Source organism: Pelobates fuscus, chromosome 2 (genome assembly GCF_036172605.1).
Source record: "Pelobates fuscus isolate aPelFus1 chromosome 2, aPelFus1.pri, whole genome shotgun sequence".
NCBI classification, from domain to species: domain Eukaryota; kingdom Metazoa; phylum Chordata; class Amphibia; order Anura; family Pelobatidae; genus Pelobates; species Pelobates fuscus.
The window spans coordinates 304,088,159-304,103,502 of NC_086318.1; the positions used below are offsets into that span (position 1 = coordinate 304,088,159).

General features: G+C 41.9%; 1 protein-coding gene across 1 annotated transcript in view; it reads left to right on the plus strand.

Annotated features, from left to right (window-relative positions):
- ROS1 (ROS proto-oncogene 1, receptor tyrosine kinase) overlaps positions 1-15,344 on the plus strand; it is a 295,800-nt gene that overhangs the window by 140,739 nt on the left and 139,717 nt on the right. Inside the window, exons 24-25 of the mRNA XM_063441784.1 lie at positions 11,167-11,346; positions 15,095-15,306. Coding sequence (XP_063297854.1) covers positions 11,167-11,346; positions 15,095-15,306 — 392 coding nt within the window. The remainder of the gene's footprint in view (positions 1-11,166; positions 11,347-15,094; positions 15,307-15,344) is intronic.

A 15,344-nucleotide genomic window follows, 5' to 3' on the forward strand; every position in this document is an offset into this window, starting at 1 on the left:
GCGTCGCTCAAATCCCCATAGGAAAGCATTGAAATTTGTTTTCAATGCTTTCCTATGGGGAGACCTAATGCGCATGCGCAGCATTGCCGCGCATGCACATTAGGTCTCCTCGGCTGGTGGGCGGGATCAGTCTCGCCAACTGGCCGACGGAGTAAGAAGAGGAGCGGCGTGGAGGAGGAGACAGTGACGAGGGACATCGTCACTGCCTCAGGTAAGTGACTGAAGGGGTTTTCACCCCTTCAGTAACTGAGGATTGGGGGGTGGGAGGGAGAGGGAACCTCCAGTTCCAGGAAAACAGATTGTTTTCCTGGCACTGAAGATTCCCTTTAACTGAGTAAGCTCCAGCTTGAACATTGAGATACTTGTGTCAAGGTTTTACTTTATTTTGATGTATATTGTGAAGGAATTCCCAGCACCGTTCGGCTATTTACACTCCCTGCTATCTACTTCCCTTTTCTATTCGTTTTATTTTATGCCCGTTGGTTAAATCATTCGTTTTACCGAACGGAGACCACCCTGGGACTAATTAGAACGTGGAACACTGTTTAGCAATACGAAAACCGCAGACTAATTGAATGCTCCTCGGTGGCCGCCATTTCGTGCATACAAACACACGTGGTGAGAACAATGGAAGGCGGCCATCCTGTCTCCTGAACGCGGCCAGCGGGACCTGGTCGTCGAGTGCCTGGCACTGTTTTCGGCAACGCACTCGCTATGGAAGTCCCCTACATTCTATTCCCGGCACTGTAGATGAACAGCGTTTGGGAGTTTGAAACAGATGAACGACAGGAGCATTCTACACGAACCATCTCTATTTCACCTATTGCGGTTTTCATATGAATCCACACGAATGGAGACCGGCTCTTACTACAAATCCTCTGGAACTATTTCTCGGATTCACCCTCGTGGCAGACCGGTCAACTTTCCACATGGTGCCGTTCGAAAACTACCGAATGGATTTGGCTGAAATTTTAATATGTTTCTCCCACAGAGATCAGCTACCCATGTATATGTTGTGGGGTTTTTATGTATTTTGGGGGTATTTCAAAAAATTTTGAAAATTTAAACTTTTTCTGGCCAGCAGATAATTGAGGTTAGTATGTTTCCAAAACTCAATTATCTCGCTGGCTCAGAGGAGGAATTATGTGTTGTATAAATTGAATGCCTGTTTTGCAATTTAACCAGTCTTGTCCCAGCATTAAGCTTTGGCTCATGTGTGGGTTATTATGTGACACCAGCGATATTGGAACCTTTGGATTACTGGCGATATTATTTCAGGGAATAAGGGAATATCAAACGGTAATAACTACTCTGACTGTCACATATATTTTATTAGGGACTCTTCTAGTACCTCTTGAGTTATAGTTAATGGGGTTAACTGTATATCTTGATATTGCGTGGTTTCCATAGTTCTCCTCGCTGTTCGTTGGAGATGGGTTTCCTATTGGTCTCATTAGTTTTTGGGGAGTAAAAAGAGTTAATACCTTTTTTTCCAGGATTATAATTTTTTTTTTTATTATTCTTTATTTTGGTTGTGCAGGTTTTTACAGGGTACAAACAGATGCCACAACAGCGCATTTCAAGAGTGGCAGTAGTTAGGCAGTGGCATAGAAATTTGCACATTTTTCTATCATGCTTGACTAAACAGTTATCTAGTCAAAATATGATTAACTAGAATGAAATAAAATAATCGATGCTTCGCGTTGAGTACATCGGTATATGTGGTAGGCATACTGATGCGGAAAAAGAGCTTAAACTTCGCCAACGGAACTGTACAGTTGCTGTATCACATAAGATAAAATCATGAAATGGTCAGAGAAGACATATATAGAGCTGTTAGCGGCCCTGAGTAACACGCTGTACATCTGAGATGCTTAAGTGTACCGCTGGATACGGGGGCAGGAAAGTTCAAACAGGCAAGATTTCACATGGCTTATGCAGCCACAGATCATATTACTTATAGCAAAATCTCACAGGGTCTGGTAAAGCAAGGTGGTAAAAGTTGTAACATGCTAGGCTTAGTACGGAGCCTGTGTGATAAATCTAGGCTCTAGTCCACTTCCTTTGCTGAATTAAACTATACATACATATTTGGCTTAAGAGTTCCAGGCCCCTAGATTTCAGAGACTCGTCTGTAACTGGTTTCACAAGTCAACTAACAGACTACTGAACCACAGTACTTCCCTGCCAGTCTGTATGGTAGGTTGGTCAGCCGATGCCCACGGCTGGTAGGCCGCCGCTCCAAGGCGCCGCGAGTGCAGAGGTTTGGCAGGTGGGTCCGGGACGTTGGCAGGGTGGGTAGCTTGATGGGGTTCTGTCTCTTGGAGAGACTCTCTGCCCATGTCGGTCCCCTGTAAGTAACTGTGCTGAATGCTGGTTATCCTCTCTGCTATCGGCGTAAGTCTTGGTTGGAGGCTTTGAGTGCCGCTGAGCGGTGAGTGGATCGGGTGTGCGTGACAGCCCCGTTTTCCTGTAAGTGTTGTCGCTTGGTCATGCCTTGTTGTGGGGGTAGTCATCCCCAGCGAGGACCGGGATATCCCCCGCCGGTCCAGAGGGGGGTAGCAGGGCATAGTTAAATTCTTGCATGTAAGCTTGTCCCATGCCGGGTGATCGGCCACCTCCCCCAGGTTTCAGGTTCCGCTTCAGTATAGGCCGCGTGGCCGGGTCGTGTGCTCGTGTATCGTGTTGGTGCATGATTGGTACCGTTTTATTTTCTCTCTTTCTTTCTTTTTCTAATCTTTTTTTACTTCCCCCTTTCTTTTCTCTTCCTTTTCTCTCTTTTCTTTTTAATCCTTTTTTGTTCATTTTCTCTTCCCTCTTCTTTCTTTCTCTTCCTCTTCCTCTCTCTTTCCTTTTCTTTAGTTTATCTTCCCCTTGATTTCAGCTTCCCCTTTCTGGTCCCTTCACCATTTCCATTTATTTCCATTTCTTTTCTTATCTTTTCTTTCTTGTCTTTTACTTTTTCCTTATAACCCTCTTCCTTTTTCCCCTTTCCTTATTCACTCCTTATTCTTATGTTCTGTCTTCTTGTATCACTTGTTCTTTTGGACCCCTTCTCTTCTCCCACCACTTCTCCTTGCCTTGTCCAAACACAAAAATAAATAAATAAATAAAATGGAAAAAAAAAGAAAAATATAATGGTAGAGGGAAAATTTGAAAAAAATAAGCACATCTCAGTTGTAGCTCAAATAGTCATCATGCAGGAGAGAATCCTTATCAAGGTGCAACCTTATGTAGAAAAATATAAGTTAGAGCTTCATGTACTTCACCATGTGGCTATGTGGTACTCGAATAATTGATTCTCAGAGGAAGTCAGGGTAGTGAGCTAATACAGCAGAACTTTAACGTATCGATCTCGGTCCGTTTTCTAAGCCGCTTATGTAATTACATGATAACTCTGGCAGCACTGCTATAATGCACGAGGGGAGAGTTTCCCTTAGCAGGGGTGCCGCCATTAGGACGACCCACCTGCGAAGCTCTATTAACTTTGGGAATCTGCCTGTAATGATATTGATGTTACAAAGTTTTGGAGTCCAGTAGCCAGATCAGCAATGTTTTCTGCCAGAGGTAGCCACTCGCTACCCAGGTGGTTGAGCCCCTGAGCCTTGAGTGGCCTTCTGGTCTTAAGCAGAGATGGGAGACTGGAACAGAGAGATGATAATCGTAGTGAGGCAAGCCGAGGTCAGTGGGAAGGAGAAGCAGCAAAGTCAAAACGGTCCAAAATCAGCAACAGGTAGGATAAACAGGAACAAGCTTGATTAGAGAGTACAGGAACCACAATAATCTGGCAAAGGTACAGAGACAGGAAGTGGCTTTTATAGGCCAAGAACCAGACACATGACCAGACACAGCTGAAGAGACTTGTCACTGATACCAATGCTTGTAGAGTCAAGGTCACCAGATCTCAGGTACATTTGCAGGCTGGTGTACTGGTAAGGAAGAGGTTTAGCAGCATGTAAACCAGGGTTCGAAACCCAGCAGAGTCAGTTCCTCACATTACTCCCACCTCTACAGGCGCAGCCTCTGGATGCCCTATTTCCTGGTTTAGCAGGGTACTGTGCATGGAAAGACTGAAGAAGATCAGGAGCATGAATATTGTCCACTGGTTCCCACGATCTATCCTCTTCACCATAGCCTTTCCAATGAACCAAATATTGAAGTTTGTTGCAGAATATCCTGGAGTCAAGAATTTTTTCCACCTCGTATTCATCTTCACCATCCACGAGGACTGGTGGTGGGGCAGGCAAGGCTCGACCAGGGAAAGTATTTTCATGAAAAGGTTTAAGCAGTGCAACGTGAAACACTGGATGTATTTTCATGGAATCTGGAAGTTGCAGACGGAAGGTGACAGCATTGATCTGAGCGATGATCTCAAAAGGTCCCATGAACTTTTGACCCAATTTATGAGAAGGAATCCTAAGTTTAAGATTCTTTGTTCACAGCCAAACCTTGTCACCAACATGATAAACTGGGGCCTCCTTTCTATGCCTATCAGCAGCTCTTTTGTAACATTCCTGAGCCTCCGAAAGAGTCTTCTTCAACAGTTCTTGGGAATCTCGTAAGGCGGTTAGCCGGTCAGTGACTGCAGGAATGGAAGTAGTAATTGGGAGACTCACTAGAAAGGTTGGATGGTAACCATAATTAGCAAAAAATGGGCTCAGAGAAGTGGAGCAGTGTTGGGCATTGTTCTAGGCAAATTCCGCCGTGGGTAGAAAATCCAGCCAGTCATCCTGCAGGTAACTAATATAGCACCGCAAATATTGTTCTAAAGTCTGGTTGGTTCGCTCAGTCTGTCCATTACTTTGTGGATGAAAAGCTGACGACAGATTTACATTAATACCTAGAATAGAACAAAAATATTTCCAAAAATGAGATGTAAACTGCACTCCCCTGTCAGAAATTACTTCATCAGGCACTCCATGCAAGCGAAATATTTCCCGAATAACTAGGTCAGCAGTCTGTTTAGCTGAAGGGAGACCACGAGCTGGTATGAAATGACTCATCTTAGTTAACCGGTCCACAACAACAAGAATGTTCCTTAGAGGGAGGTAGTTCCACAATAAAATCCATGGATATAGATCCCCAGGGACGATGAGGAATAGGAAGAGGCTGAAGCATGCCAACAGGGGATGAGCGAGGAGTCTTATGTCTGGCACATACATCACAAGAGGACACATACTTCTTAACATCCTCATAATATTTAGGCCACCAAAAGGATCGGGTAAGTAGTTCTTGTGTCTTTCGGATTCCTGGATGACCTGCTGGTTTTGAGTCATGGTAGAGACGTAAAACGTCCAGTCGCACTGATTCTTGAACAAACAGACGTTGTTGAAAAATCCAAAACCCATTAAGCATGGTCATATGAAGATCACGAGGAGGATCACGAAAAACTGGATCATCAGCGTAGCCCTTTTTAATGCGAGACATTAGATCAGAAGGAAAGGTAACTCCTAAAAATCTACTCTCAGGCAAGATGGTGGCTTTGGTTACTGTAGTATGGAGGGGGTCAGCTATCCTAGACAAGGCATCTGCCTTGCCATTTCTGGAACCAGGGCGGTATGAAATCAAAAAATTAAACCTTGAGAAAAATAGGGACCAGCGTGCTTGGCTGGCTGACAGTCTCTTAGCTGATTGAATACATTCCAGATTTTTGTGATCTGTGAGGACAGTAATTGGATGGGTGGCTCCCTCCAAGAGATGTCTCCATTCGGCAAAGGCAGCTTTTATAGCCAAAAGTTCTTTATTCCCTATGTCATAATTTCGTTCTGCTGGTAACATCTGGCGGGAATAGAAGGCACATGGATGTAACAACATCTTAGGTCCAGTCCTTTGAGACAGTATAGCCCCAACAGCTGAATCAGAAGCATCTACCTCTACAGTAAATGGCAATTCTGGCTGAGGATGTACCAGGATAGGGGCAGATGTAAACAGAGTCTTTAATTTGGAAAACGCAGTGTCAGCCTTATTGGACCACTGAAAAGGAGTCCCTTTACGTGTAAGTTCAGTGATCGGTGTAATAACGGCAGAGAAATTCTTAATGAAACGCCTGTAAAAATTGGCAAACCGCCCAAATCTCTGAATATCTTTTTCATTCTTGGGGATGGGCCAGTCCAGCACAGCTTTAATTTTACTTGCGTCCATACTTAAACCTTTAGGAGTTATTACATATCCCAGGAATTGAATTTCTGTTTGTTCAAACTCACATTTTTCCAGTTTAATGTATAGGTGGTGGGTACGAAGGCGCTCAAGAACAATGCAGACCTGTTTTCTGTGATTTTCAAGATTATCAGAAAATATCAGGATATCATCCAAATATGCCACAACAAACTGATCCAGGAGATCCCGTAGTACATCATTGATTAGATGCTGAAAAGTTGCAGGGGCATTACACAGCCCAAATGGCATTACTAGATATTCGTAATGTCCGTACCTGGTTCTGGAAGCTGTTTTCCATTCATGATTTGGTCTTATGCGAACCAGATTATATGCCCCCCGTAGATCAAGCTTTGTAAATATTTTAGCTGAGCGAAGTCTCTCCAGAAGTTGAGGAATGAGAGGCAAGGAATAGCGGTTTTTAACAGTGATTTTATTAATGTCCCTGTAATCGACACATGGCCGTAGACTGCCATCTTTATTTTCTACAAAGAATATAGGAGCTCCTGCTGGAGAAGTAGATGGTCGAATAAAGCCTTTGGCAAGATTTTCTTGTATGTATTCACGAAGTGCTTTCAATTCAGGCTCAGAAAGGGAGTATATACGGCCAAATGGGATAGCAGCTCCAGGTAGCAGCTCTATGGGGCAATCATAAGGCCTGTGAGGTGGAAGCTGATCAGCATTCTTCTTATCACAGACATCTGCAAAATCCCGATATTGTAGAGGAAGCTTAGTTAAGTTTGTATCAACCATTTCATTAATTGTTGTGGCAACAGGTGTTGCCTTAGAGGGTTGACAATTCATTAAGCAGTGTTCTGAAGGAAAGGACAAAGTTCTAGTCTTCCAATCAATCTGTGGGTTATGCAGAGCAAGCCAGGGTATACCCAAAATCACTGGAAACTGTGTTGAAGAAATTAGGTGGAAAGATATAGACTCATGGTGATTCACTTCCAGAATCAATTTTAAGGGCACAGTCTCATGTGTAACCGGGCCTGACGTAAGTGGAGAACTGTCTACTGTTTCCATTAACACAGGTGAAGATTTAGGGATAGACTGAATTTTATTTCCTGCTGCAAATTTAATATCCATAAAGTTTCCGCCTGCTCCAGAATCTATCATAGCTGTAGTTGAAATTTTATTATCACCATATTGCAAAGTGATAGGCACCACCAAATGAGGATGTTGAGTCATCATACCCTCTTCACCCTGAGCCAGAGAAAACAAGGGTTGTGTGACAGAATCCAGTTGGTCTGAAATCTGGGATTGGTGTTGAATCTGTGAACCCTCAGCAGTCATAGCTATTGTTCTTTTAGACTTGCTAGGGCAATTGATGGCATAATGCCCTGCACTACCACAATACAGGCATAAATTGTGAGTGCGTCGCCACGGTTTTTCTTCATTGGATAATGACCCTCTTATTAGATCTACCTGCATAGCCTCAGGTTCAGAGTCTGTAGGTGTTTGTGGGGTCGGAGTAGAAATTCTTGAATAGAAAGTAGGAGTAGCACTTGGTTTAAAAGAGCCCTGTCTTTCCAATCTTCTTTCTGAAAGTCTCCGATCAATACGGATAGCCAACCGCACAAATGCATCAAACTCAACAGGAAGATCAACACGAGCTAGCTCATCGTTTATAGCTTCTGAGAGACCCCTTCTGAAGTGGAACCTCTGGGCTGATTGGTTCCAAGTAGTATCAGCAACCCACTGTCTGAATTCAGCTGCATATTCAGCCACAGAGCGCCTCCCTTGATGTAAATGAAGGAGAGTGGCTTCTGCTGTAGCACAGCGATTGGGGTCATCAAAAACTAGGCACATGGCCTCAAGAAAGTATTTTAAATTTCCCAAGACTGGACTGTCCTGTTCCAGAAAAGGGGAGCCCCAAGCCAGGGCTTCATCTTTGAATAGGGAGAAAATAAATCCCACCTTCTCTCTTTCAGATGGAAAACGCTTAGGTAACATCATGAAATGCAAACGGCATTGATTTAGGAAACCCCTAAATTTTTTGCGGTCTCCTCCAAATTTTTCTGGTAGAGGCAAGCGGGCATCTTGTGCAGGTGTAACAGTAGTAGCAGCAGCAGCCGCAACATCATGTGCCCTGTAGCTGGTAAGCTCACTATGCATTGCTCGAACTTCATTTTGCAGTTCAGCTACCTGATCTTGCAGCACTTGAATGGTCTGTGCCTGGGTCTGCATAGTTCTTGCATTAAAAGCAACCTGCTGGGCCAATGCAGAATCTGATCCGACGGTCTCCATGAATGGGCCAGATTATTCTGTAATGATATTGATGTTACAAAGTTTTGGAGTCCAGTAGCCAGATCAGCAATGTTTTCTGCCAGAGGTAGCCACTCGTTACCCAGGTGGTTGAGCCCCTGAGCCTTGAGTGGCCTTCTGGTCTTAAGCAGAGATGGGAGACTGGAACAGAGAGATGATAATCGTAGTGAGGCAAGCCGAGGTCAGTGGGAAGGAGAAGCAGCAAAGTCAAAACGGTCCAAAATCAGCAACAGGTAGGATAAACAGGAACAAGCTTGATTAGAGAGTACAGGAACCACAATAATCTGGCAAAGGTACAGAGACAGGAAGTGGCTTTTATAGGCCAAGAACCAGACACATGACCAGACACAGCTGAAGAGACTTGTCACTGATACCAATGCTTGTAGAGTCAAGGTTACCAGATCTCAGGTACATTTGCAAAAGGCAGGCTGGTGTACTGGTAAGGAAGAGGTTTAGCAGCATGTAAACCAGGGTTCAAAACCCAGCAGAGTTAGTTCCTCACACTGCCCCTTACTGTGTCTCCTTGCTTGTCCGCCGGTTCAATTTGGTATGCAGTGGAACCCGTCGAGTTATGGTTCAGCCTTCACCCTCAGTGATTCTGTGACTCACAGCATGTTCACACTGGTTTCAGTCGGCCTTCAGCGTTCGCTTCAGCAAGAACCCACGCCTCACCCTAGACTGCCTCCGCACCTTTCTTTCGGCGGCAAACATGCGTGCTGCTTCATGCTACGTCACTGCCCACCCTTAATAGTTGACTATCTTGCTATCCATCCATTCATCCATCCATGCTAATACATTGTGACATTTGTGGCATATTTTTTATGATATTTGAATAAAGGTCCAGAAGAGTCTTAATTTTATGTCATATCACATATACTATGGATTGATCAGGGAAAAGACACACTACGTTCTCTGCTTCCCTCAACGATTAAAACATACCCAAAAAAACAGAACAAAAAAACACAATATAAAATTAAATCGTCTGTATGACACCAAATATTAAACGTCCAAAGATAAAAATTTGTAGCTGCCAGACATAAAATGTTATTCCGCAAACCTATGTGATAGAATGTCCAGAAGTAGACAGCGGTGGTTTAGGAAATTAGGAGTATTCTGTATAGTGGTGTTTGATACAAAGTTTACACTCCTAATTTCCTAAACCACCGCTGTGGAGTTGGAAATCATACACATTTATCTCAATACACAGCTTCCCCACAAACACTTATTTAGGGCTATTGCACAGCGCTGACATTTATCTACTTTTGATCAAAACATACCACCTTTGGGAAAAGAGGGTATACAGAATTTAATCTAACCTCGCACTATTCTGCTATGTCTCCGGTGATCGGTAACCCCAAATTTTTATGTAACTGCGGTAAAACAGAAGATGATTTCAATTGGTGGATATCTAATAAATTAGTGACAAGAGGAGACTTTGAATAATTGGAATAACCACTCACCACTGAGAACCCTATTGTAACCAAGAAAATCCCTAGATCAGCAGTGACAAATCTAACATATATCAACATCTACTTTGAATCTCTACTAATAGAATTAACTGATACCACCTGACCCAATTCAAATGCCTATACAAATATAATTATTTTGACACAGGATTGATATTAACAATACAGGGCTTCTTAATAAACAACCTGCCAAGACAGAAAACAAAATTCCAAAGATTATGGGAATATGATACAGGAAAAGAATTGGATAACAACATATGATCGAAAATATTTACTAACTGTTGCAAATTGTCTATCTGCACCACAATCTAGAAAAACTGAACAAATACCTTTATAGGCGGTACCTTGATCCAGTTCATCTCTTTCACATTTTTTAAATAAATACCCATTGTGTCTGATAAAGTGTGGAGCACACGGTAAGTTTTACCATACGTGGTGGATGTGCTCAAAGAATCAACTCTATGGGAAAGGCTTTACAAGATACAGAGTGACATGCTGGAGATAAACATGTCCCCTGATCCGGTCTTGGCATTATTAAATCGTATCCACTCAACCATACGCTACCACCCTTCCACATTATCCCTCTGCCACAAATTTTGTACCGCTTGTAGACTCAGTATTGCAAAGAAATTGAAGGAAGACATCCCTATAATTGCCATGGTTATGAAAAAGTTGAAGGAGATGGAAAAAATGTCAGCTAACCTCTGAGGAAACACAAATAAATTTGGCGTCCGTGGATGGAATAAAAAACAAATATTTGGCTTGAACGATATCAATTTCCATACCTCTTCAATTTAATATTTTTTCTTCCTTTATACAAATACTGTTTACCACCCATTGATTGCTCATTATTTAATTATAATATTTGTGATTAGTTTACTGAAGTACAATTACTCAACTAAAAGAAAGGAGACTACACACGACCATACGAAACATGCTGTTTTTATTATAGTTAAAGCATGTATGCCTTTATAATACCATCTTTATTGTTTATGCGCATATATTGCTGTAAGCTTATGCTGTTGTTCAATAATTGTCTGTAACATCGATATTATATAACTTATTGTATAATATCTCTTATCAATAAAATATATATTTTAAAAAATAGTTGGTTTGTCATTTGTGGTATACATTTTATGATATTTGAATAAAGATCCAGGAGAACCTTAATGTGTTCAATGTTTTGTCATTTCTGTAGGGATTTAGTGCTTGTGCTTTATTTTATTGTCCATTGATTTTAACTTGTTTTTCTTTCTTTCTTTCTTTGTTTTCTTTATAGAAACTGCTCTTGTTACAAGTTTGGCTGTTGATGACTACTCAATATATTGGAGCAATACAGACAAAGAAAATACTACTGTTTTTCAAACAAGTAAACACGCTCAACTTCCAAGTGTATTGCAGACGAGCCAAGATCCCATCCAAGTTATGGCCTTCAGTGCTTCATTACAGCCTTTTCCAGGTAAACATCACCAACAAATATGTTTATTTTATACATTTGTATTGTATGTACATTGATTTTCTTAATGCAAATGTTATTGTATTTTGTTATTGCATTATATTAATATTTTCATCTGTAGTTTATTCAATATATATCTGCAGATTGATTTTTTTCAAATTCATTGTACCTGTTAACAACATTAACTTTGTATTACATCATTATTAGCAGAATTATTGCAAATAAAGAAAATTTTGTCAACTATGTTTAATCAACATAACACTGGATGTAAATTCACTTTGCAAACCCAGCTGCTCTTCCAAAAAAAAAAAAATATATATATTTTTACAGAATTCAAAACTTCTCTCCTTTTATAGCAATGTTTAGCTTATTTAGCTGTGCTGTCCAGCATAAATAAGAATATGTGCCGGTGATAACCGACGTTTAGCACTGCAACTATTTTATACCACGTTTCCAGTGCTGTGCACTCAGCCAGATGGTTGCCATGGAGCAGAGGTCAGTGATGGATACTGGATGGTTGAGCAGAATAATGTTGATACATCTAACCTGGAGCTGTATGAACATCTAACTTTGCTGAATGAAGAATGTTGAGTAATGCATAGCACTGTCAATGTACTCTGCAAGTAGAAGTCAAGCTTTTCCAATTAACTAGGTGTCTGAAGATATTTATGCCATTATTTTATATTCATCTACTTAGGAAGAGAACCAGTGGGTTTAGTTTATGAGAGCTAATGGAAGCTGGACTTGAGTATATTTTGGTAAAAACATGAGAATGGTCTACTTGGTACATACGTGGGCATTTTTGTGAAAAATCTATAAACAATCATGTTTATTTGTGCAGTATTGCATAACTGCTGTGCCTTGCAATTTGTTATCTAAAAATATAGGGCTACGTATGTAAAAACAAACCGTCCAAATATTTTATTAAAAAACTACAAACTCTATATTCCTGCTATGGTTTCCATTACGGGATTAAACACACCTTTAGTGTCTGTCTTTCTGACAGCCATGAGAGGAAATTCCTGTGAGATCTGAGTCAAACTCACTTCTCAATCAAATGCTGTTCGCCGCTTATTACTGACTTCCTCTCAGTGGTCCAATCATGCATTTGATTGGACCGTTAGACATGCTCAGAGTGCCGGTAAGGGCAGGGAGAGAGGGAGTGGGTGGACAGAAGGATGGAGGTAAAATTAGAGTTTAAAGAACAAAACAAAACAAAAAACTTTAAACAGGGACGTAAATTAAAGTAGGGAGGGAGGGGGCATACATGCTTCCCCTTGCAGGCACTGTGCTGTGTGTGCTAATGTAAGGTTTGCACAAAATTGATATAAGACAGCCTGGGCTTCTAAAGTCACATGTGTTGCAGGTGCAACTAGCCCCTGCCACAAAAGTGCAAATATCTCAGAATAAGCAGAATTTCAAGCTGAAACTCTGCACGTATAGTCTTCTACCACCATGACTACTTCTAAAAGTAGAAGAGGTTGGAGTAATGACAGGTATCCTTGGAGACCATAAGCTATTCTAAAGACGTGGGTATTTAGAAAGAGAGAGGCATGCTGTTCCATAAGATTGGAATCTCCTGGGAGAAGTCCTGTAAGCGCCATTTAGCAGTATGGGTATGAGCAACAGATAGTAGAAGGTGAGTACCTTTGAGCTAATTCAGAAATGAAGTGGGTATAGAGTTGTTGAAAGCTTTGTAGGCAAGAGTTAACATGTTGAAGAGAATCCTATAGGGTACAGGAAGCCAATGTAAAACTTGATAGGGTGATCTGTCAGAGAAGCAACAGGAGAGAAAAATAAGCCTGGCGAAAACATTCATTAAAGGGAGGACATACAATCAGAGATGTAAGACAGGCAACAGGAGACTTGCTCTAGGATAGCAGGAGAGAGATGGGGGAGATGTATATCTGAGTGTCATCGACATCCTCAGATTATTATTATTATTATTGCCATTTATAGAGCGCCAACAGATTCCGTAGCACTTTACAATATTATGAGAGGTGGGATTTAACTATAAATAGGACAATTACAAATAAACTTACAGGAACAATAGGTTGAAGAGGACCCTGCTCAATCAAGCTTACATTCTATAGGAGGTGGGTTGTAAAACACATTAGGACAGGAATTTGCAATCATATAAGGTGGGCTGCCCTTTAGGAGAGGGCAAGAGACAGGTATGTGAGGTAGGGGTTAGTCTTGGAGGCCATAAGCTTTCCTAAAGAGATGGGTTTTAAGGCACTTCTTAAAAGATGCAAGACTAGGGGAGAGTCTGATGGCGGTAGGCAGGCTATTCCATAGGAAGGGAGCCGCCCGCGAGAAGTCCTGCAAGCGCGAGTTGGCCGTACGGGTGCGGACAACGGACAGGAGGTGGTCACGGGCAGAGCGGAGAGACCGAGAAGGGACATACCTATGGATCTTTATAGGTGTGAGTTAGTACCTTGAATTGACTCCTATAGCATACAGGAAGCCAATGTAAGGACTGGCAGAGGGGTGAGGTGTGAGAGAAACGACTAGAGAGGAAAATCAGTCTAGCAGTAGCGTTCATTACGTACTGTAGGGGTGCAGTATGGCTTTTGGGAAGACCAATCAGGAGAGGGTTACAATAATCCATGCGGGAAATTACTAGAGCAAGGACAAGCTCCTTGGTAGTATCTGGTGCAAGAAAGGGGCGGATGCGGGCTACAGGATTTGGCAACATGCTGGATGTGACGCTCAAAGGTGAGACCAGAGTCAAGTATGACGCCAAGACAGCGTGCTTGCAAGAATGGACTGATGTTGATACCACAAACTTGAAGGGAGAGTGAAAGAGGAGGATCAGTATTAGGAGGAGGAAAGACAAGGAGCTCAGTTTTTGAGAGATTGAGTTTCAGAAAGCAGGAGGACATCCAGTCAGAGATGGAAGAAAGGCAAGCAGTGACACGTTGCAGGACGGCAGGGGAGAGGTCCGGGGAGGAGAGATATAGCTGGGTGTCAGCAGCGTAGAGGTGGTAGTGGAATCCAAAAGAGGTAATAAGTTTGCCAAGAGAGGCAGTATAAAGAGAAAATAGAAGGGGACCAAGGACAGAGCCTTGGGGGACTCCAACCGAGACAGGACGAGGGGAGGAGGTATCATTAGAAAAAGAGACACTGAATGAGCGTTGGGAGAGATAAGAGGAAAACCACGAGAGGACAGAGTCACAGAGACCAAGCGATTGAAGAGTTTGAAGAAGGAGAGCATGATCAATATTCATCCTCTTTGCCATGACCTGTATGCCAACGACATACAGGTCATGGCAAAAGGGCAGGCATAGCCATTGTTAATTCAGATATGGAACGGCTCACATCATGTGCCGTTGCACAAACTTCAGGATTGACTTTGGTATGGAGTTGGTACCTGACAGTAGTTTAGTGTCACTGTCAGCATTCCACAACCCTCTCTAAACTAGTGGGTGGGGAGGGAGTGGGGGGAGGGGAGGCAATTACTCCTTTCCATTTTTTTACTAATAATGAACATTTTATAAGCTTAACTTATAAATTATTGTAGTCAAGTGTCATGAGTTCATTTTTTTTTTCTTATAACCATTGAAAGAAATAGGCATATTAAAACACTCTGAGCAAATGCTTCTATGCATTAAAAAACCTTTGACATTAGTTGACATTTGTGAGGAGGAAAGGCATTTACGCAATAACTGAAAAATAAGATCAAGCTGTTCTGTTTTTTTTTTTTTTATCAATGAAAACATCTCTGATACGTGTATCTTCTTTTTTTTAGACAAAACATGCCTGCTCTTGGCTCATTTGACCACCCGACCTGTAATATTGAGTACATCAAACACCAGCCTTACACTGCAACTGCCTACGGCTGTGACTAATGCATCCTGCGCCTTTATAATCAGCCCCACTCCAACCTATCGGGTTAAATATAGAAAACTTATTGACAATACAACTGCAAACTATCCTTCACGTAACATCTCAAGTACATTAGTAAGAATTATTTTCTGTTTACTCATCTCTGATGATTC